We start from the raw sequence: 23091 nt of genomic DNA, 5'->3' as shown, positions 1-23091 counted from the left end.
TCATGCAGAAAAGACCCTTACCGTGGGCTCCCATACCTTGTTTTTCCCTTTATTTGGAAGGAGAAAAGGTAGAATTTATGCACCTTAAGAAAATACAAAGTGAAAAATTGTGCATCAGAACAGCAAAGACCTGTTTCCAGGAAATGGATTTTGAAAGGAAAGCCTCGGTGTCCTAAGGTTGAAACCCGGAGGTCTCCTGACTTTGAATGTGAAGGATGAAAGAAACCCTATGTCCAGGTGCGGGTCAGGCGGGCCTCATTTCAGCTGCTACAGGAGGCTGCTTAAAGCCCTGGTTGTGGTCCAAGAATATCCTGGCAGTTAGTATCCTGCATTAAAATTTATAAACCACAAAAGACCTTTTCTCACAGAGAAGTTAATTCAGGCTGCATAGCCTTTGAAAAAAAAAAAACCCTTTAAAAGAAGGTAGTCATCAGAAGAGGTTGTATGGAAAACTAGAAGTCAGTGATGCTTTTTACTCCCCCCAAAATGTACTAAAAATACAGCAATAGGGATTTCAGAAGGAAGGGAAATGGCACCACGTATAATTTTATTTCAAAGAGGTCCCGGGAATGAGCTATGGGATTGCCAGAATTAACTTTTAACGGTAACCAAAATATGGGAAGAGTATTACAGACTACAGGCCCTGACTGAAGAATGGAAACTGTCTCACCTTGGTGTCTCACTCTCTGGAGACTCAAGGTCTGTAAAAGTCCCCCAATCAGTGGCCGCCCGCTGTGACTGTCCCCAACCACCCTGCTGTCTGCCCTGCCCTCTGTAACTCCCCACTGAGCTTCATGGGCCCCTCCTCTAGAATACCCTGGGTTAACCTGGCCATCCTTCAGTACCAGCTGCAGCTCAGAAAGCCGTTCTAACCCTACAGGTTAGGAAAAGTCTCCCTGCTGTATCAATACCCCTCATGAGCCTGCTCTTACCTTAACCCTTGGCAACCTTCTCCAACGCCCAGGCAGGGTGTGTGTGGTTAGGTTGGTGCTTTTACTCAGCACTGTATCCAACTTGCACTTATCCACCCAACATCCCCAGGAAGTTCTCATGAAGTAAATGAAGCCCCCTCCCTAGGACTCCAGCTTTCTATGTTCTCTTATAGCCCCTCATTACTACACATGCTCAAGACTTGTAAAGAGAAATGCTTGAGTTGGGCTCATTATTTTAAGACATGATAGATTGGTCCTGTTATTTTGGAGTCTGTTGTGAGATAGTACATCACAGTGGAATTGAGTGGCAGTGCAAAATGGCCATAGAAATGAAAACTAGAAATAAGAAGGAATTAGGGTCATTCTATCCCTTCAAAATATGTTTCCAATGTCATGAATGCCATCTAATAGGCCCCATTCCTAAAGATCCATGACCTCCCATAGTACCAAGTTGGCCTCCACCTTCTACAGGCCTACCACCTCTTGTGAGTGTCAGCTTCTCTCTCTCTCTCTCTCTCTCTCTCTCTCTCTCTCTCTCTGTCCCTGTCTCTGTCCCTGTCTCTGTCTCTCTCTGTGTGTGTGTGTGTGTATGTGTGTGTTTGTGTGTGTGACAGAAACCCACCTGTCTCTGCCTTCTGAGTACTGGGATTAAAAGCATGTACCACCATGCCTAGCCAACACATCAACTTTTGGGGAGAGGGTATTCCAACCAAAATATATGCTTCATGTATTTTTTATTCCAAAAGGACCTGAAGGATTGGCTCTGAAGTTGGTATTCTGAGGATATTGGTAAAGAAAATGAAGTAGCAGCAGCAAGGTAAATCATTAAAAACCAGGTAGTCACAATGCTGTTACGTGGTTAAGCCAAAGACAATCAGGCTGGTGGGCAGTGAAAGCATTTCTCCACAGAAACAGAAGTGAACACAAAAACTATGCTCCTAGCTGTCCCAGAAGTCAACCTGCTCCAGCCTATACTGCACCTGTGGGACACACCTGGAAGATTAAAGGAAACATCTGGAGGGGTACAGGGCAGACTTGGAGGATTATAGGACACACCCAGAGGGTTTCAGATTCAAAACCCAATCTCAGATGTACTCAGTCTTGTTTTCCTCCTGACTTATGTAATCGGTCATTTCACCCACAACAAAATAACTTTCTGGGGCAACATTATTAACAGCATTAGTAGTTATTTTACCTATTTGCCGAGTGCCAACTTTATACAGGACACAAGGATAACCATTCTGTGCAGAGTTTCTGCTTATCTTCCATAGACCTCTAGATGAGAACAAAAGCATTAACCTGTGCTTTGGTATCTACACAGAAAGCTGGAGAAGTGTGCATAGGTTCCACAACTAGACATAGTAGGCACACAACTGTTCTTTTGGCCTCCTCTGCAGATTGTTGTCGCTATCTGGGTGCAGAGGAAGCATTTGAAGTCTTTGAGTCAGCTTGAGCTGAGTAGAACAAGTCTTCATGTTTCAGCTTATAGGAGTTGCAAGATGGGCACCACATACACACATGGGGTCTGCTCAAGACCCTGATCTTCATAGAATCCATCAGTTTGCTCTGAAATGAGGCTATGCTATATGTGCTAAGTGAGACTTGAGGCCAGCAAAGCTGATGGGCCCAGGAAAGCGTTGGATCAACATCTTAGGAAATGGCAGCCTTCTAATGCTAAAACTGAGAATCTAGAGTGTTTTACAAGAGAGGCCAAAGCAACTAGGCTGGTGCCTCAGATCTCCTGGGAGTGACCCATGTTGCATAAAGTTTGGGCTGCCCTCCATCCATGCTTGGCTCTTCCTGCCAGACATGAAGCCTTCCATAACCTCTGTCCCTGTCTGCCCTCTCAATCTATTTTCAGATGTGACTTAAGCTAATGCTGTGGAGTTGAATTCTAGTCAGTTCTCAAGTAAATGTCAGAAAGATATGCTGCTTTATTCAGGACCATGGCTTTTACCTGCTTTCACATAGAGCAAAGGGATTCTCTAGTCTTCGTTCAAGCCTACTCTAACCTATATTCTTCTTAGAATTATTTTTAACCTATTGGTCTTATCTGCACATATCATTTTTGCTACTTCGGCTATCTGTTAATTCCTTTACACCAAACCTTAAAAGAAGCAAGGCTTCTATTAGAAAAAAGCTTTCTCACTGAGTGGGCAATGAGAAACTTTAATCCCATGACCATCTGTTTAGTCCAATGTAGATGTAACTCACACAAAGGTAGAAGACGTGGGCTGCAATGTAGGGTCCCACGCCCAGCACCAAATCAGAAAAAGGAGATGTTACACTGGTAATGGGAAAATGTGCACAACAACTACAGTTACCACAAGTTTCCTGTGTTATAGTCCCCATAAACCATGACCACAGTAACCAAGCAAGCAACAGAAGGAAGAAATTCAGTAGTTAGTCAGCCTATAGCATTTACTCCAAACAAAGCTATCTAAGAGCTTCCTGTCCTCCATGTCACTATGCAAAGATCCTAGGAGGTAAGATTAATGGATAATCATCCCAGAAAGAGGTCAGTGTTGTGAAATTTAATATTTTTATAACCTAGAAAACTCCCCAGAGGTATCATGGCATCTTTTTAGTCACCAGACACAAGCAAAAAGGGAAAGAGAGAGAGAGAGATCTGGATAGTGATCTAGTAGCTTCCCAGGAAAAATGAATGCTATCCTTGCTTCTCATCAGAACCTTGGTGTTATTAAAGACAGACACCCAAGCCCACTTTAATACTTACTGCTAAAGGATTCTTGTGGGCCTAGGAATCTGTATCTTTATCTCAAGGGATGTTTATTTCCAGTGGCTCTCATCCCATAACAAATATCAGAGTGTCTCAAAATGCATAGAAGTCAAGGTTGCTCATCTGACATAAGTTGCAGGACTCAGAGGGGTTGTAAGCTCCAGACCCTACTGACCTTTCCTTGTGACCCTGGGAACTATGAACCTAACATCATCATGGACAGAGTGCAGGGAGATCCAGTGGCTCCCTGCCATGGGCACTAATGTTTATAGGTCCTGCCAGCAAGCACCTGGCAAGAGGAACTTGGTGACAACAGAGAATCTCACAGCCTGTTTTTTAACTCAGCGTATACGTGGCCTTCAATTAAACCACCTGCTGCCTTGCTGACAAGGGCAGACCAAGGAATTTCCATGATGCACATTCTGTTGGTGTCCTGTCACGAAGCGGCCTCCTTTCAAATGGATAAAGAACTAGATGTCCAGACCACCTCCCTGGGGATGAATGTGACCCTTCCAGTGAAGGCAGGGTGTGCTGCCATTTTCATGTCCCCTCACCCCAGCTTATCTGACTGGCTAAGAGACAAATTCTGTGTTTTGTCTGCCTGGGAAATCTGATGGAAACAACTATTAATAGACATATTTATTTTATCAAGGAAAATATGCTCTTAAAATGGTCAAGAAAGGATATTGCCTAGTTCTCAAGGAGTAGCCTGAGAGAGCCTTGAGAATACACACACACACACACACACACACACACACACACACACACACACAGAGCGATAAACATACATATAATATATGTATATACATACACATGCATTTATTACCAAACTAAACAAATATGCACAACTGTACTAGTGTCATATTTCAGCAACTTTCATGGAGAAAAATAAATATTCTTTAATTTTTCAATTGCAGGAGGTGATTAATGTTCTAGCGCTTTTCGAACATTAGCATTCACCCAGGTAGCAGCACATGGAGTGGGCCTGAGAGCATATATCTAGAACGAGTCCCTTGGTCACAGCAATGCTGCCTGGCAGGCACGGGCTGCTGTTTGAGGAATAAGATTCCACTATATGGCGAACGGCCATTTCTGTATCGCTGTAAAATAATATCTGACAAAGTAGAACCTATAAAGCAAGCTATTCAAATTGGCTTATTCTTTCTAGGTTGAGTCTAAAAGGGACACCAGAACCTAGGCAATGCCTTATTGCCATTGTTAAAAACAATTTCCAGTGATCTAGTGCCACTGTAGAATAAAAGTTAACAATTTTGACCAAGGAGAATCAGATTGCCTTCTTTTCCCGAGGAGACAAGATGGCATTCGACACAATGAATGCCTTTCTTCTTGCTGATATTGAATGAAGACACTCAGGGTGTGTCAGACCACACTGACCTTGCAAGATTGATCCTATCTGCAGAGAAAGGATTAAAATTCACTCCAGTGTATTCCGTTTGAAGATCTTGGGGAAAAAAAAAAAAGTAGGCAAACCCAAATTATTCAAATATCCTGACTGGCTATATTCATGACTTCGTCTAAATAGTTGAATAAGTATATTAATTACCGTCCCTTCTAAAACTAAAGAAATTATACCAAACAGCTATAGATAAACAGTACACAAAAGTAAATGGGTTTATCTCATTGAAGGATATGATACAACATAGATAAACAAAACAATCCTTCTGGAGAGAAAGCTCTAGCTTTCTGGACATGGAAGAGTTTGCCTGCAAAACAGTAATGATTATGAAAGACATATAAAGCAGCCACAGCCAGCTCGGGGTACTTGAACATTGTATATGAAAGATCAGATTAGAACCATCTGTGGAGAGATTTGAATCTGGTCTTGAAAGATTACAAAAGCAATCTCAAGGAAAGGAAATGATCAAAAGTATGGAGTATAACCAAAAGCAGGACCAGGAGTCAATGTGGAGGTTGAATGTCTGTGCCAGACACCAAGCCACCTGCTTACAGGCACATCATCTTTTGTAATCCTTCCCCCAAATAATTTGACATCATTATAGCTATGTGATGATACAAAAACTGAGACAAAGAAAAATGGAATGAGTAATGGCACACAGCTATTGAGTGGACACCCGGGATATGAATTTGAGTAGAAACAATACTGGGATCAAGAAATGAACCATCCCCCACATCTATCGTAGAGCCCCAGGCTGTTAATTGTGAGTTGGGAAACAATATTGAAGTAGAATACTTAGAAATAAATTTTAATGGAGTTCAGCTGTAACTCTTTATAGACTGTAATGTGACTCAGCATGAATAAAATGTCAGACAATTAAATAATTTAATAACGAGAATGTGCCTTTATACAATCGAAAGTGTGAAGTAAATGCTGTGCAGTGGGACTCTATCATTTGACTTGTGAGAACCAGATAGAACAGGCTTCACAGAACATGAGGGAAGGCAGAGATTTGATACTTTATTGACCGGATTAAGAGCTGTGCCTCTTGACTTGCCAGCCTTCCATTTATTCCCGACAAATCTCATTAGAATACAACACCATGTCAGTAGCTGGACCCCTGAGTTTGGGACTCGTGACGGTTCTCTAGGAAAAAGAGAGAGCATAAAGTAAAGAATAGAGCTTTCTCTGTGTAAGCCGGGAATGGCCCTGTAATTGAGACAGGGTTCTAGACACCAAAAGAATCTCTTTTACTCCTTTTGTTAGGCAGATGATGGTAATTGTTATAATTTCAGAGTTGATGATTTTTAGAAACAATCTATGCCAGGTTTGACCTGGATGTGCACTCCTTGTCTCCTAAGGATATTTATTTAGTAGTATGTACCTAGTAAACCAATGGGCTTTGCCTCCTGTCTGTGAAGCCCATGTTGCTTTATTCTTATGCACATCAGATAGCAGGATCCCATCATACAGTGTTTGAATATTCGCATATTGCATATGATCTTGGCTCTGCAGCTCATTCCGGCTGGGAATCCTTTCCCCATCTCCATGGTATCTGATGCCAAGTCTTCTACATACGTCCTTACATGATAGCGACACAAGCCAGCTCATGTTGCCGTCATTCCAGTAGGTATGAAAAGAAAGAGGCCAAATGAAATTCAGATCTGTAGTCACACATATGTCAATGTGTATTGCAGGGGAAAGTGTCTCACACCTCAACCACGGTGAAGTGAAACACAATAGACAAGTTGTGCTATAAGAAGAGAAGCAGTGTGTTTGGGGACTATCTGCCTTCATAAAGCTAGCTATGGTGAAATGCCAGTTGCATATGCTAGTCAAGACTTCTACGGGATGGAAAAAAAATTCATAGGAGCTATTGACAGAACAGTGGGGTATAAAGAGCACAGGGTTTTGTCTAACCTTTGTGTGCTTAAATCAATCAGATCTTGGACAGTGCATCTTGTCTAATGCAGAACTGAGTATAAGTGCTGGCGTTCGTTTGAACAGTGGTGGTAGAGCACTGGCCAAGCCCACAAAAGGTCCTGGGTTCCATACTTGGCACCAGGAATAAAACAAAAAGCTTGAGAGTTCACCTTCCGCCCACAGGAGCTTTTTCAGCTTCTTTCCACTGGAGGGCGATGTTAGTTTGCATTTGCTGACAAGAGCCTGAGTTTACAGGTCGGCAAAGTAGACATTCAAAACCTACCCATTCTTTTTGTGTGAGCTTGAAAAGCAAACAATTCAAACAGTCATTAAATTGGGAAAACTACTCCAGACCATGTGAGGATAAAACAAATTGCCCTTAGAAAAATCTGTTTGTCTATAAATATTTACTGTTTCTGTGGCTTTTTAAATTTAAATTACTATAATGGTATAAACATGAAATTTCAAACCCGCAGAATGTACACCAGGAGTGAGCCTCACTATAAACTACAGAGTCTCCGTGTAGGCTTGTTAAAACAAAAAGACTAGTTAAAACAAAAGCACGGGTCGCCTAGGCAGTCTGTATTGTGGGAGATGCAATTGTGGGCAGAGCTCTGTAACTTTCTCTTGGTTTTGCTATGGACCCAAAACTTCTCTAAGAAACAATTAAAAAAAAAAAACTCTAACAAAAATTCTGGCAATTAAGTCTTCATATGGGCTTTAAGTGTTAGACAAATGAATCTATTCAGAAAAAAATATCATGATATTCATGCAGTTATATCACTGTGGTGAAATTCTTAGTTCCAGTAAGCCTTAGCTTATTTTTCTGTAGTCAAAGAGCTTTATGGGGCAACTGTGAAAATACACACACACACACACACACACACACACACACACACACACCGTGTGGGAAGTACTTAGCACAGGGACTGGAACAGGCAGCATAAATGTTAATGCTCTGTCAGGGATGGGTCTGCCTCCTGAGGTTGTCACAGAGTTTTGTTGTTGCACTGCTGGAGACTAGGCCCCAGGCCTTACAGTGCTAGCCAAAGACCCTGAGCTCCATCCCATTTATAAAGTACTTAGAACAAGTTCTGACATGCGGTGGGGATTATTTATGTATCTGTCTTTAAAATAACTGTGTAAATAAAGGAATACAACCAGGTCAAAGGCATAGGTAATCAGCAAACACAGCCCTAAGCACATAAAAATTGAAGTGGGGTGCAGCACATGTGCACAACATGTGAGACACTATGGACTGCACCCCCTCCCTAGGGACGGATAATGTATAAGTGTTATATGCTCATTCTATGAAGAGTGAGACCTAACACCTTCAGTTCTTACATTTCTCAATAACTAAGGCCTGCCGGGTCATCTGAATGGGTCCCCTAACCAACCTCTTTACTAAAAGGAATAGAGACTTCACCTACTGTAACCCTGTTTGATGCCTAAAGGAATAGTCTTTTTTTTTTTTTTTTCTTTCCTTTGGCCAGGTTCTGCCTCTTTTGGAGACTACCAGTGACCATAAGCAAATGAAGTAGCTGTTGTCAGTGGGTTTCATGTGTTTTCCCTTCGTTGTTTGACAGCTGTTATTGGCATCTGAGCATAGCCAACACAGTACCTTTCTAGCTTAGTGATAGTTGTTTTTTTTTAGTTAATGTAAAATTTCTATGTAATGATTTAAATGAATACTTAGATTCTGGTATGGGTGAGTTAGAGATATTTGTGAATGAAAATTTTGTGCTAATATCTCATTTTTATGCCTGACCTTTGTCTTACTTTCATTAATATAAGCATTAGACTATGTAGAAAATGTGGGAAGAGATCTAGCTTGCTCATGTGGAGAATACAAATACTGGAAGCTAACAGTTAGACATGTTGGAATGTGAGCTCACACACTACTGGCTTCTAGCCTAGTTATTTCTCTTTTTATAGAATTTCCTGATGCCTGAGCCACTGACAAGATCATTAACCTCACACCTGTTGCTGTGGAGTCTCTGGGCTCACCCCCTGCTGTGCAGGCTTCCAGCTCTCATGCTGAGATGTTCAGAGAATTTCTGGGTGCAGGGCTGAGCCCCTGGAAATTAAGCACCAGTGACAATCAGTGCAGAGCTAGAAACCATGGGCCCAGGTGTAAGCCCCAGGGCCTGACGGGTGCTTTAACCAGCAGGACAAGAGCCTGCAGGACTCAAGGAACTGAGCCAGATCTTGATCTGTAGATTCAATGTAGGAAGTAGCCAGTGGGAGAACAACCCTAATAGAGACAAGAACTATGAATAAAAAAGCTGGCTCTGGCAGCACAGAAGATGAGTTGGAAGAAATGCCTGATGTTCAGAAAAGATAGTCCCTCCCTTGACAGGAATCTTAGATAAATCTGCTTTACTGCTCTTGGGTTTGAGTCCTTCTTTCAAAGATTTGGATAGGGGGCTGGAGAGATGGCTCAGCGGTTAAGAGCGTCCGACCGCTCTTCCAGAGGTCATGAGTTCAATTCCCAGCAACCACATGGTGGCTCACAACCATCTGTAAAGAGATCTGATGCCCTCTTCTGGTGTATCTGAAGACAGCTACAGTGTACTTATATATAATAAATAAATAAATCTTAAAAAAAAAAAGATTTGGATAAGCTGGCCTCCAAGGTCCCTTCTCTCTCTCTCTCTCTCTCTCTCTCTCTCTCTGTCTCTCTCTCTCTCTCTCTGTCTCTGTCTCTCTCTCTCTCTGTCTGTCTCTGTCTCTCTCTCTGTATGTATGTATGTAGTCTGTCTGTCAGAAAGCAAATCTAGAGCCTTGTACATTGTAGGCTGTACCCCAAGTTGACTTACAGCCAACATGCCCAACAACACAAGATATTAACAAAAAGTACCACCATAATCTAAAAACAGCAGAGCCTCCCGCTGGGTGAAGCCATGAGCCATGGACTGATACTAAAGATTTATAAAGGCATTTTAAAAAGCATATATCATCTTCATTCCATAAAATGAACTCATAAATCAAGTGCTTTCCCCTCCCTGAAAAGCATTAGATGAGGTTGAAAGAATTGTTAAAATAAACACTAGGGGGCGGTACACAGACAGAAGCTATCCATGCTCGTGGTCATCTCTGTGTGTAAGGTGACATAGGGCCCGAGACTCAGATGCAGAAGAAAGCAACAGGAGCTGAAACTGATTACAGTTACAGAGCTCCACATTTTACAAAGCCTTTCCACATATACCTGCCACTTAACTTTATCCAAACAGTGCCCCACTATGACAAAAAGCGACAGGCACACACTGCTAGTCAAAGAATGTAAAGAACTCCCATAGGTTTGAAGAGTGGAGAATTGGGGCTGGAAACTATTCTCGAGACCATGCTCAGTGCTGGTTTTGAGAACAAGCACAAGAGTCCTGATGTGGACTGTGGTCAGGCATCCTTCATTTCTGCTGTGGTAAATATATTAACACAGCGAAGGAAGGGGATTACTTTGTTTACAATTCCAGGTCACATCTCTCATCTGGGGGAAGCCAAGGCAAGAACCCAAGCAGCTAGCACATCACCTCTACTGTTAAGAACAAACAAGAAAATATGTGTGTGCTTGGCGCTGCTTCTCCTTGGCTAGCGTTATTCAATCTTACATAGTCTAGGGTACAGTCCTTCAATAACCAGTCAAGATAATCCCTCAAAGACATGCCCAAAGGCCATCATGATCTAGATAATCCCTCTTTAAGATTCTCTTCTCTGTTGATTCTAGGTTGTGACATACTGACAGTTAAAACCAACCAGCCATCTAGTGGGTGCCTCTGAGATGGAGCAGGAGGGCTCACCAAAGATTCCTGCTAAACACTGACTGCTTTCAGAAAGTGGTTTCCACCAATGGCCAGTTTCAGAAAGCTCTCTCCCCCACATACAGGGGTAAGGAGCAATAGTAAGCACCTCCATCACTATTTTTGTGAGCCTCATGCAGAAAGACAGCAAGGTTCATGAGCATTAAGTCTGTGTCAAGTGAAAAACCATATGTGGACAGAAAGAACTGACAAGGTGTGCAGGCATCCTGGGATCCTGTGCACCACTGAGAATGTATCAGGTAAGGCCAGGCTGTTTTTTGTATCAACTCTTTACTTTGAGACAGTGTATCTTGGTATGACCTCCAACTCAGAGATCTGCTTGCCTGTACCTCCTGTGTAATGGAGTAGACCTAGTATGACCCACTATGCTACATGTATATGTAAGCATTATTCCTCAAGCCTCAAGGAGCAGTCTGAGACCCCAAGCCATGCCTGCGCTGTCTCCCGTGCACTCAATCACAGTCCCCAAGAAAGGCTTATTGTGACGCCAGTGCTTGTCTCCTCATGACTTTCATCTTAAAGTGTGCAAAAGTTTCCTGGCATAAGCCAGTGATACCAAAAGTAAGCTACAAGCTGGAAACTGGTGAAACCACAGCTGGTAACAACCTTAAAAACCAACCCCAAACTGAGAAAAGAAAAGAACACCCCCCCCTCCAAAACCACTATCTGATTGGCAAGTCCTCAAAGGCAAAACTTTGTAACTTAATGTATTTGAAGGATACTTGATGTGTCCTCTCCACAGTCTGGCCTACCTCTGCTCCAGCTGTTGCTGAAGCAACTATATGGGGACTCTTCCTGGACCCCTCAGAGCTTCTGCATCTGGCATTTCTGAGTGAATACCTGGTGAATCCATGCTTACACAGAGGCTACTGAACATGCCCCAGGGCATGTTAAACTTAGCATTAGAGACAGAGCCTGGTGGACTTCAATCCTACAACAGGGGTCCAACTATGAATCCTCCCGTCCACAGTGGCCAGCTGACCTAGCATCACGCTGGGCTTCCTTCTTTTACAATCTCACACTTCAAGCTTCCATGCCTATTCCTAGGAGCCAATTCCCAAATTAAGGATCCAAACACAAGCTCTGGTTTCAGGTTCTGCTTTCTGGTAGGAATTCAGGAGTGGCAGTTTGGAGACACTAGACATACAGTCTTGGTCACATAAAAATCTTACGCAAACTTTCCAAAGATGAATGTTCTATATAATAAATGTCTCTTATTTTCAATTTTCAATTTTCTCTTTTCCATAGGAAGAAGACTCTGCAGTTGCCTGCTTGCCTTGGTTTCCTTGGACTTTATGATTGCTGTCACACAATAGACAGGAAATAGAAAAACTTAGGGAAAAGGGTCAAATGCCACTGGGCTAAGACCTGGAAACAGTTACTGTTGCAGGTGCTGGAGGCTGATCAGGGAACACCTGGTTGTGTGTGTGTGTGTGTGTGTGTGTGTGTGTGTGTGTGTGTGTGTGTGTGTGTAGGGGGGGATTAGGTTCTCTGAGGTCACATACTAACAACTCATTTTAAAATTTATGTTGCATATGCATTGCTGTGCATTTGAAAAATCTGTTCTTAGCATGTCAAAATTGCGATTTTGTTCTATTTTTGCTTTTGCTAAAAATCCTTTAAATAGGTTGGCATTAGAATAGTAATAAAAATAAAAGTAACATGAAAGGACCACTATTGGGATGTATACTTGGGAGATCTGTTTCTGGAACCCCTTCCACAGTTTTTAAAAATCTTTTACCTAAACTGTCATAAGGTTTACATATGATGGGGTACCTCCTCTCCTGTGCTTTAAATCATCTCTGACTTACTTATAATACCTAAAGCAGTATATGCTGAGAGCTGTTGTTCTCTATTATTTAGGGAATAATTACAAGGAAAAATGGCTGCAGATGCTCAGTACAGACATAATGTTTTCTCCATGGCTGGCTGAATCCACAGATGTGCAATTCAGGGATATAGAGGGTCAATTGTATAGCAAACGTCAGGAAGATGGTCGCTGAAAAATGGAAGTCTGGGTAATGCTAATAGATAAATGCACATTTTTATGACCATAATGGTTTTGGGAAATGGAGGAACACAGTCTGGTAAATTATATTTAGAAATTTCATTAACACATGTGTTAGGCATTCTCTTACCAAGAAATGTAGACATAACCATCAACAATTATATATTTAACTATGTAGCTCAGTTTTGATAGAGATAGGTGAAATAAATATATTTTCTTCATATTAAAGAACTAACAGAAATTATATAAATTATCAAAATTTTGATTATTCAGAGACACTGGAGCAATGTACATTGTAAAGTTTCTCATCTGTATCCGCATTCAAGGGCACATAGAACTTTACAGGAGACAGAATCTACACATAGTGCATTGCAAAGCCTTTACTCCTTGACTGGAGACAAATGGATTTTCTGACACTTCTATGAAAAAGAATCCATAAACTGTTGTGCTTGGGCAATTTTCTAAGGTAATCAGTTGTCAACATTATAAACAACCATTAATGATGAAAACGGGTAAGAGCTATGTTGTAAATCTGACATTAATGAGCTTTTCTTTATAGGGAAAAAGCTACAAGAGACCTTTGAGAAAATATGTGTGGGACTTCTAAAGGCAGATACCAGAGGTAGAAATACCAGTGGCCCCCATCTCAGAGCTTCAGTGAATGCCATTCTTTTCCACATAGAAGCTGCAGGCCCTTATGGTGTTTCTCACCGAAGAAATGTAGCCCTCCTGATATTCCCCACAAAAGATATATTAAGCAGCCAGATGTGATTAATGCTTGGGCACCAGTCACTAGGTCTGAAGAGCCCCAGAGCAGACAACCGTGAAGTCAGTACTATCCTAAAGGCAGGTTTGCACATGCCTCAGGGTTTTTTCCTCTGCTGTTTTTCTCCATCAACTACCATCTCAAGATTCATCTGTTCTTTTGATTCATTTCGTAATCATAGAAGTGAAGGCTCAGGCATTGGGGAAGCACAGAGTTATGTCTTCTGAACACCACCAAGACACAGAACTTGCAGTTTCTCCCTAGGATAAGACACAAGCAATGTCTGCATGCACACTGCTAGAATATGCTCTGAAACCACCCTCTCAGGAAATAACTTTTAAACTGTAAATAATATATTGCCAGTGGAGCAATAGTACTCCAGCGGGGCATTGGTTCTGTGTGGAGAAAAGGTGAAGAAAACCTTATTGTTTGTACGCATAAAGGGTGTGCATGTATACAATGCATTCGGGTATAAATACTATTTACTGATAGCAGTATCTGTAGAAATAAAGTTTATGGGAAGGTCTGTGATGTGGCTCAGCAGCACAAAATTAGAAATTTCAAGGTCCTGGGTTTGATGCCTAGCACTGTGTGCATACAAGCACTTTTGTGGTAGCAGGGACACGGGGAGGGGGAAATGGGGGTTAGATGTCCTCAGGAACACTACCTACCTCTTTTTGAAACAGGATCTCACTGGAGTTCACTAATTAGGCTAGGTTGGCTGGCCAGTATGCACTGGGATCCAGCATTGAGGTTACAAGATAGGTCACTACGCCTGACATTTTTACGTGGGTTCTGAGGGTCATGCCTTCATTCCTGCAATGCAAGCACTTCACCAACTGAGCTCTAGTCCTTCAGAAAAAAAAAAAAAAACCTATTTTTTTAAGGAATTGAAATACAAATTCATGGAAGAGATGAGTGGGGGAGGGGATGCTGGAAGAGGATGGCAGAGAAAGAAAAGGTGCCGAGAAACACTGTTGCAAGCCTGCCTTTCCAATAGATGTGCTGATCCACATGGTCTTCTGCAGCGATTGCTAAACTGTCTTAGCAGATGGTAATTGATAAGGTAATCAATAGGGAGAACTGTTTATCTGGGAATGACCACCTCCTCTCAGAGAGTACTAAGCTCTTTATACTGAGAACAATTTCTCTTCCAGAATTGCATGTTGCCCACAGAAGTCCATCCTAGGAAGAGCTTGTGGAAAGCCACATCAGCGGCACCCCAAAGCATGCAAGGTGACGTCCCCAATACTCAGCACCCCTCAGGGCTGTGCCTACAGGAGATTTCCTACAAGCAGGGTGAATCTTACACTTTTTTCTTTCATAACTAAGACATATATAAAGAAAAAAAAAGAATGAAGTGATGCCAACATTATTTTTAGTTCTCATACCCAAAACAGATCACCAACTTAATGAAGTTAATTCCAGACACAGCTGCTTCAAGATTCCCCGAAAGTTGGTACAATTGCTAGAAATGATGACGTTGCCACATGTCACTATTATTATCCCAGTCCTCCTAAGACTGTAGTCCCGGGCAAAGATCCAGCAAGGCATAGATCAACTGCCTTTGGCAAGCACCACTCCCGGGCTGGAAATGTTCAAAGAGAATTGCAAAATGAATCTGCCCTAGTTCAAGAGGATTTCACTACCTGTGCATTCTCAAGTGCAGGGGCCTGCTTGAGGCCTCCCCATGCCGCCACTGACCGGAACAGGCGCCAGAAGACCGAAGACGACAGAAGGCACACGCTACCCACAATCCAGAGGTCTTTTCTTCGAAGTGAGGACTCCATACTCCGCGAGCAGCAGTGAAGTCTCTGGCTTTGTAGGCACCTTCCCTGCCCTGGTCTAGCACAGCCACTTTCGAAGCTCCCTGTGCTCCCTGCTCTGCTCTGAGGAGTGGGCATTGTGAACCGCAATGGGATTCTTTGTGCAGTCCTACGCTGGGTGTCTCCGGTTACACGATCAACTAATACTCTGTTTCTTTAAAAGGAAACACATGATGACTTTTTGTGACAGATCAGAGACAGGTGCAAGGACAGAGGAAAATCGCCAGTCATAATTTACACTGACACACGTGTGTTCGTCCCCTGGTCAAGGACTAGTAGCTTCATAGTAACTGGCATCAGTTGCCTCTGCTGGGCCAATGACACCTAGGAAACTTTCCCTTGCCATTGTAGGGCAAAGAGCAAAAAAAAAAAAAAAAAAAAAAAAAAAACAGGGGAGGGTGAAAGAATGTAACTTCAAAAATGAAAAGCCTCCATCTTTACCTATGCTGTTTTGGGATCTAAGAATAGTCATTATGAACATGGCTGGTGGTACCATTTCATCGCAGCTGTCAGAAAATGCCACCTGCTATTAAAACAGCCAACTCAATCAAAATCGGGACACCCATGCTCTACCCAACCAACCTTCTTTAGTCTTTTGCCTATTCAGCTAAGAAATATTTTTGTTTAGTTCAGTCTTTGAATATCTGTGAGAGGTATTTAAACATCCCAGGGTCTATGAGAGATGGTCTCTTTGGACCATCTAAATGGGGCTATGGAAGAACTGAACCTGGTTTTGTTTATAGTAGTGGTATTGTATTTTGAGGGGTTTTTTTCTTTTCCCTTCTTTTTGTCTTTTGTTTTTGGGACAAGGTCCCATGCATCCCAGGCTGGCCTCAGAATGATCTTCAACTTCTGATCCACCTGCCTCTACCTCCTAAGTGCTAGGATTTCAAACACGGAGTAGGTGATCATGCCCAGGTTACGTGGTGCTACTGCTCAAGCTCAGGCCTCATGCATGCCAAGCAAGCATCCCACTCACTGAAGCACATTCCCAGCACTGAAATCTTCTAACTGAGGAAGGCTTTTCCGCTCAAATCACAATTAGTGTAGATTCCCAAGTGATCCACCTTGAATCAGTCCTGGAGGAGTGGCTCCCAGAGATAGATTCTTGTAAATGGACCATCCAAATTCTAATGTCCCTTAGTTTTTGCACCTGGGACCAAGGTGTCAGGGTAAATGACAGGAAATTAGGGATGCACAGAAAGGTGGAGAAAACCAAGGGAAGTGAGCATAAATTGTCTTGACTATAAAATGTAGAACTATGGGTTGGGGGTATAGCATATCCTTGAGAATTTGGTTTGGGTCCCCAGAACAAAAAGTATGGATATAATCATTTAATTAAAGCTCTACATTTGATCATATCAGAGTAGCTATAATTGTAGTTGTGAGGACTATTTTTCATCTACAAGATCACGGTATATACATGCTGGTTACTAAGCTCATCATTCAGATCACTGCTTGTTAAATTCCACCCGATTCCAATAATATACTTTGAATAAGTTCAGATCTAGTATATGGTGGCACATGATTATCTGCGGAATATACTTTATTCAACCATTTATTTAATTTCCATATATGCATGATCTTTTGATCATGTTGTAGGTGTCCTCATGGGAGGGCTGGGGCAAGGGCCTGGCCTCAGAGTGAATGCAAAATCTAAGCTTTGTACTGAGCATTTCAGGGGGATGGCTGGGAGTTGCGGGGGTGTGGGGGGAGCTTGACTTGTATAAAATCTTGCAGGTAAGACAGTTGTGCTGGTGGGAAGTCCGGTTGGAGATGAACTGGAAGTGATGGATATAGGGTATTGATGATTGCACAGATTTAATGTTTTCTTGAGGTTAAGACTGAGCTGAAGAATTAGAGTTACAGAGCTCATATGTGTGATATAAAGGAAGGAGAGGAAAATATCTGGGACAAGGGAAGTGGAGCTGTGGCCTTATTCTTGGGGCAGATGACTATCACTTCCGATCTATCGCCAGCTCCTTACTTGGGGAGAAGCCTCTGCTATCCTCTGAGTCTTTAGTTTTGAGATATGGGATGGAAAAGAAGGGGCAGATGAAAGCTTTAAGTCACAAACCTTTTGAAATCTAGCAGCATTGTAACAGAAGAACAAGGGGCAGTAGAGAGTCAAATGGAAAATAAAGACGAATTAAAGAAGCAAAGTTAAAAATCATAAAATAAATTAAATGTTTTGAGTCCAAAGAAGTAGACTATGCAGTATTTAACAATTCATGCAGAAACCGGAGGAAGATAAAGGTAGTTTAAAATAAATCTGGTGAAAGGAAAATAAATGAAACAGAAAATCCTGGTTAAGAGCAGGAAAGGTAAAAAAAGAACCTGAGCTTCACTGGGCTATTTTAACAAATACAGGTTGTTAAATTTATATACAGTTTTTCTGCTCTTGGGACTGAAAGCAGATAAAGTTGCTTTTGGAAACAGTTCTCTGAGCTTCCAGAACAAAGCTGTGTCCCCAGAGAGTCTGAAATCCAGTGAAAACTGCCGTTCAGTGCAGCCAGCAAATGTTTCTGCCATTAGCAGCCCTAATCTTCTCAGAAAGAGAATGGGAGGGGGAAGAAAAGAGGGTGAGAAAGCTGACAGGCCTTTTAAATGGTCCTGGGAGAAAGAGTGGCACAAGAAGAGATCTACTGCAGCCCTGCAGAAGATGGAGACAGCCGTGGTAACCCAGCTGTGTCCACTCACCCAAGCTGCGGAGGTGGCCTCCCTACCTGTCCACTGCTGGGCCTGCTGGCTGTGCTGCACCCACAGATTGGGCTTTAGTCACCACAGGGAGAGCTCCCCCAGCCTCTGACAGCTGTACCTGTCCATCTTTGCATGGCCAGAGAAGGACAGAGGTACTCATGGTGACAGCTCTGGGTCCCCCTCCACTTATAAATAAAAAACTGAACAGGACATATGGTGCTCCTTGTCATTGGTGTCTACCTTTGATGGACTCCACCGTAGCATGAAGCCGAAAGGGACCTGCTCCCAAACATTTGTTTACTTCTTTTAGGGTCGCTACAGACTCTTTCCCCCAAATGCCGAAGCACGTAACTTCCAATTTAGGTTTTGAACTTTCTAGAACAGTTGGTAATCATAAAAACAATTCTTCTGAAGAAAGCTTATAATCCAACGCACCAAAAACTCCCAATTTTAAAACTGTTAGCTTTTTATCACTTTTTAACGTTTTTATCACTTAAACTTGGCACAGTGGCACAGAGCTGTAATCTTAGTTCTTAGAAGGTAGAGGCAGGAGGGTTAGAAATTCAAGGCCATCCTAAGCACACAAGGAGTTCAAGGTCTGCCTGAGCTACCCAAGACCCTGCCTCGAAAGAAAATTATACCACGGATTTATGAGAACAAGTGGACTTGACAAGTAATTAAATCCATATAAACCGTTCGTTGATTTCTGTCTAGCAAAGTGACAAAGGATGAGAGGTTTTCTGTTTCCTAGAGAAATTCATGAGGAGAAAATAAATTCTGTTTACTTGTTTGTGCTATTAGTGGCCCCTATGAGGGGATCTTTCACATCTCCCAAACATTTTGCCTGTGACAATTTCTTCTGTCTCTAAGAAGCTGGATGCTTGTATGCACTTTGGTAGCTCCCCCTATCTGTGGCAGGCAAATGGCTTGGACTCAGGGGTTTAGGACTAAGGATTTTACCACATTAGTATTTCTCCCACCCCAAATCTATACAATATGCATTGTGAAATAACCTCACAATTTCATGTGTAAAAGGAAATAATTTAAGATAAGAAAAGTAACTAAACCATCTTATTTGTGTGTGTGTGTGTGTGTGTGTGTGTGTGTGTGTGTGTGTGTGTGTGTGAGGTAGACAGTCTGTCTGCTGGACTGCTGTTCCCATAGAGGCCAGGAGCTGGAGTCACAGGCTGTAGTGAGTAACTTCTCATGGGGGATGACGATCAAACCCAGGTCCCTTCAAGTCAGTGTATGCTCTTAGCCACAAGCCATCTCTCTAACCCCTATAATTCTTACTTAATTTTCAAATTTTTCTTTAATCTTTACACCTGTTGTAAATTAATCTTTTAATTTTTTTTCTATGTATTATGTGTGTGAGAGAGATGGGGTATGGCGTATGTGCCACCACAGCGTGGGGTTGGAAGACAATTCTGTGGACTCGGTTCTTCCCTTCCACCTTTATGCAGGTTCCTGGATTCTAAGTCAGACCACCACACTTATGTGCATTGTGTGCAGCATCTCTACCTACTTAGCCATCTCCCAGGCGCACATCTTCTAAACAGTGTAACTATTCACAGAATCAGATATGAGTACATGGTACAGACACCTAGATACCCAGGTCTCAATTGTGTACTGTTTTTCCTATGTGACACAAACACGTGTGTGCATGCACAAGCACACACACACACACACACACATATACACACACAGAGTGCATCAATGTCCATGCATGCATTAGCATTTTTCCCTCTATTTAATAAGCTCACCAACTTCATTTTACTGTTGACTCATCCTGAAATTCTATTCTTCAGTATAGTCATGGATATGCCTTTACTTGAGTGGAGGTGCCTGGCGTAGTGGTATCTGCAGTATTGTGATAGCAGGCTAGACTGCTTTCCCTACCACTGCTGACACTAACACTTCTCTGACACCCTCATACACACACACTCGAGATGCTTACCATGCTTTAGACATAATATTCAACCTACTTTCATAGTACCTGTCATCTCATTGATCAGATTAGCAGCTCCATGTTTGAATCTGATGCATCTCAGACACTTGCTTTGCACAATGGCCTCTACCATCGTGACATCAGCAAGGAATGCTGTCCTTTCTCTTGTCTCTGCTGTCAGGCTCTACTCTTTACAGAGCTCAGGAGTTTCAAGAAATTAGAAGCTGCACAGTTGTGCCCAAATTGGTGTTTTTCTGAGTTTTCAGCCCCAAAATGTATTTTAAATGATCCTTCTATAAAGCATGCTTTCCATAGCATATTCCATATATATATGTATGTATTTATTGGTGTATGTTTGGTTGAGAGGGGCTATGATATGGAACCCAGGGTCTCCAGCGTGTTATGCACAGCTTCTTCGACTGAGCTACCCTCCCAGGTCCTGGGAACCCATTTCAAAACTCCTCAGCACTGCAGGTAAAACGCATGCTCAAAGGCTTCTGAACTATCCCACATTCCTCAGAGAAGTGGAATGGAAATCTATCTGTTTGCAAGCTTCCTTGCTCCTACACACAAGTGACAACACTGACCTTGAAAGGGGTCACACAAACAGCACCATCCACAAGATAAGGTAGAACCTGATTACCTCATTGTCTCCAGACTGCAGATCCAGATTACTTGAATTTTCCTCCAGAAAGCATTTCACCTTCTCCACTTCTTCCATGCACTGAAAAAAGGCCACCTTCTCCAGTGGGTTGCTGCTGTGGCACGAGCTAATTTCCTCCAGCCTCTTTACCTTCAGCATACTGGTGGTGAGCCTGATCAGACTACTGTCAGGAGTGGGGCTTTCATCTCCCTCCGTCTCAGATTTGTAAATCAGGACACAATCGTGACTTTTCAGCACTCCCTTCTCTTGACTATAAAGAAATGAACAAACAAACAAACAAACAAAAACCACTTCAGGTCACTTATTCTCCATCCATTTCCCAAATCAGGAGTAACCCAGATATTCACATTGTGACTTTTTCCACTGCTGGAACCTTTAAAGGGAATAAAATAATTTTTTAAAAACATTTTCCCACAAAATCAAATAGTAAGAAGTACAATACCAGGTGGCCATGTATATCCTTCACTGCATTAAACAAAACATACACTGAGAGAAAGTAAGAAATTCAACTTCAGGGTTGTTTATGCAATATATTTCAAGTTGATTATTCCAAAGAACCACAGACCTTTTACACATAGGAACAACTGGGAAGATCCTTTTGTAAAAGGAAATTTATATCATCTACACTAAGAACTAATAGATGAAGACAGAGGTATTTCTGTCTGGTATATGTCCCTTTCCTAGAATCCAGGAAAGATTGAGTCACCCCAGGAAGAAGAGGCAGTGGGCCTCATACCTGTCCCGAACAGAGATAACCATAGGTGGCTGCCAGCTGAAAGATCTCATTTGTAGCCACACTGCTTGTACATTCCTTCTTTGATCTTCCTGAGATATCTCCCTTCCTTTCACTTGAGAAGTCCAAGCTTCAGTACCTTCAGGCTCTCAATAAAAGACCACTATGCTGCCCTGCTCAGCGAGCATGTGTTTTTGCTTTTGTTTTCTAGGTATCTATTCATTGTCATGTTTTTTTTCTTAGACTAAATTTAGCCAAGCTGCAGGAGATAAAGGGCAAATTCAAAACTCTGTCACCATGCTAAGTGACCGGTTGAAACACAGTGTGAAGGTTGGGTTTTGGTTTTTTTTTTTTTTTTTTTTTTTTTTTTTTTTTTTTTTAACTGCAATGGCATGGCTTTCTCCTCACAGTCCTGCAGGAAAGAAAGGTTTGTCCCAGAAGAGGGAATTCTCCCTCTTCCTTAGGAAATCATGCCTCCTTCTTGGTCAGTGTCTTCACCACAGGGATGTTCTGCCAGTATCCTTCTCTTTAAGTTATTCAGTGCTGGAGATTAAATCCAATAACCCACACAAATTGGGCAAACACCTCTACCTCTGAGCCACACCCCAACTCCTCTTGCCTACATCTTAAGACACTTGGTGTTGATTTTTCAAAAAAAATTCATTTCAGAGGACGAATGTAGCAAACACCTTTCATCGCCTCTTTGCTAACAGTTGCACACTGAGCGCAGCTTCCCATGCTGAGAGATCTGAAACACTCTCCTTACAAACTAGGTAATGTACATGCTACAAAGTAACACTTAATTCTAGACACACAAATGCATCTATGTATTTCTGTAGTACTTGGCTATATACAAGGAGACAAAGATTAAGGCAAGATTTGAATTTGTGCTTTCCAGTGGCTAGCCCCCGAGGCCCCCTACTGGAAATTCTCTGAAGCTTACTTCATTTTACTTAGTAAGAATCATTCCTAATTCTGCCAGTGAAACTTCATTTTTACCATTCATAGAGTAAAATAACCTACTAGAGTTATAAAGTATGCTCTACAAATTCGTATCTATTACCTAAAGAATTTACATTTTAAAACATGCAAAAAACATTAACCAGAACTCTACAGATTCATTATAGACCATTATTAGTATTTTTTTTTAACATTCTCGGGGGGGGGGGGACTCTTAAAATAAGAAGACAGATGTGTGTCTGTTTAATGATGAACTGTGGCTAATATATAATGTTGAATTGCAGGCAATACCAAAAGTAGACCAGGAAGCCATAAAATTAGACATATTAAAACAGGTTTAAGTTTAGCACATAATCCTTCAATAAAGAAATACCCAGCATTGAGCTCTGCCTGCAGTTTGGAATGACTTGTTAATTAAAGCAACACCAATAGAAAAATGCAACTGGATCCATTATCACAATAAACAGAAGCGATTACCGTCTGTAGGAGGACATCCTGGAGTCTGAACCACTTTGCAAGTAGAGGATTCTTTCCAGCAGATAATAGGAATCTGTAGAATTCAAGCGGACCACAGAACTCTCCGGTAAGAGACTTCACTGTCAGTGGGCAGAGGTCATCTGGAAAGACAAGTGTCTACCACCAGAGGAAGTATCTTC

At 42.0% G+C, this 23091-nt stretch overlaps 2 protein-coding genes and 1 long non-coding RNA gene across 3 annotated transcripts in view; 1 reads left to right on the top strand and 2 right to left on the bottom strand.

Moving 5' to 3' along the window:
- LOC134482851 (uncharacterized) overlaps window positions 1–12502 on the top strand; it is a 23430-nt gene extending 10928 nt beyond the window's left edge. The window contains exons 2-3 of the long non-coding RNA XR_010059466.1: window positions 10737–11069; window positions 12079–12502. This is a non-coding gene — a long non-coding RNA (uncharacterized LOC134482851). The remainder of the gene's footprint in view (window positions 1–10736; window positions 11070–12078) is intronic.
- The window catches only part of Mylk4 (myosin light chain kinase family, member 4), a 78274-nt gene extending 62460 nt beyond the window's left edge, over window positions 1–15814 (bottom strand). Inside the window, exon 1 of the mRNA XM_006253874.5 lies at window positions 15254–15814. Coding sequence (XP_006253936.1) covers window positions 15254–15508 — 255 coding nt within the window. The 5' untranslated portion in view covers window positions 15509–15814. The remainder of the gene's footprint in view (window positions 1–15253) is intronic.
- Window positions 5974–23091, bottom strand: RGD1565323 (similar to OTTMUSP00000000621). Its single transcript, NM_001109635.1, has 3 exons — window positions 22913–23091; window positions 20722–20992; window positions 5974–6235 (listed from the first exon to the last, which is right to left on the bottom strand). Exons 1-3 carry the CDS (start codon window positions 22927–22929, stop codon window positions 6158–6160), a joined length of 366 nt encoding a protein of 121 aa, NP_001103105.1. The 5' UTR covers window positions 22930–23091; the 3' UTR covers window positions 5974–6157.

Source organism: Rattus norvegicus, chromosome 17, assembly GCF_036323735.1.
Source record: "Rattus norvegicus strain BN/NHsdMcwi chromosome 17, GRCr8, whole genome shotgun sequence".
Lineage (NCBI taxonomy): Eukaryota > Metazoa > Chordata > Mammalia > Rodentia > Muridae > Rattus > Rattus norvegicus.
The sequence above is the reverse complement of the archived record's forward strand: the minus strand, read 5'-3'. Positions and strand labels throughout refer to the sequence as shown.

Coding starts and splice junctions, on each gene's coding strand:
- RGD1565323 (NM_001109635.1), bottom strand. Junction 6,236..20,721: donor TGCAGTCTGGAGACAATGAG/GTAATCAGGTTC, acceptor TCTTTTTCCTAG/AGAACCGTCACGAGTCCCAA.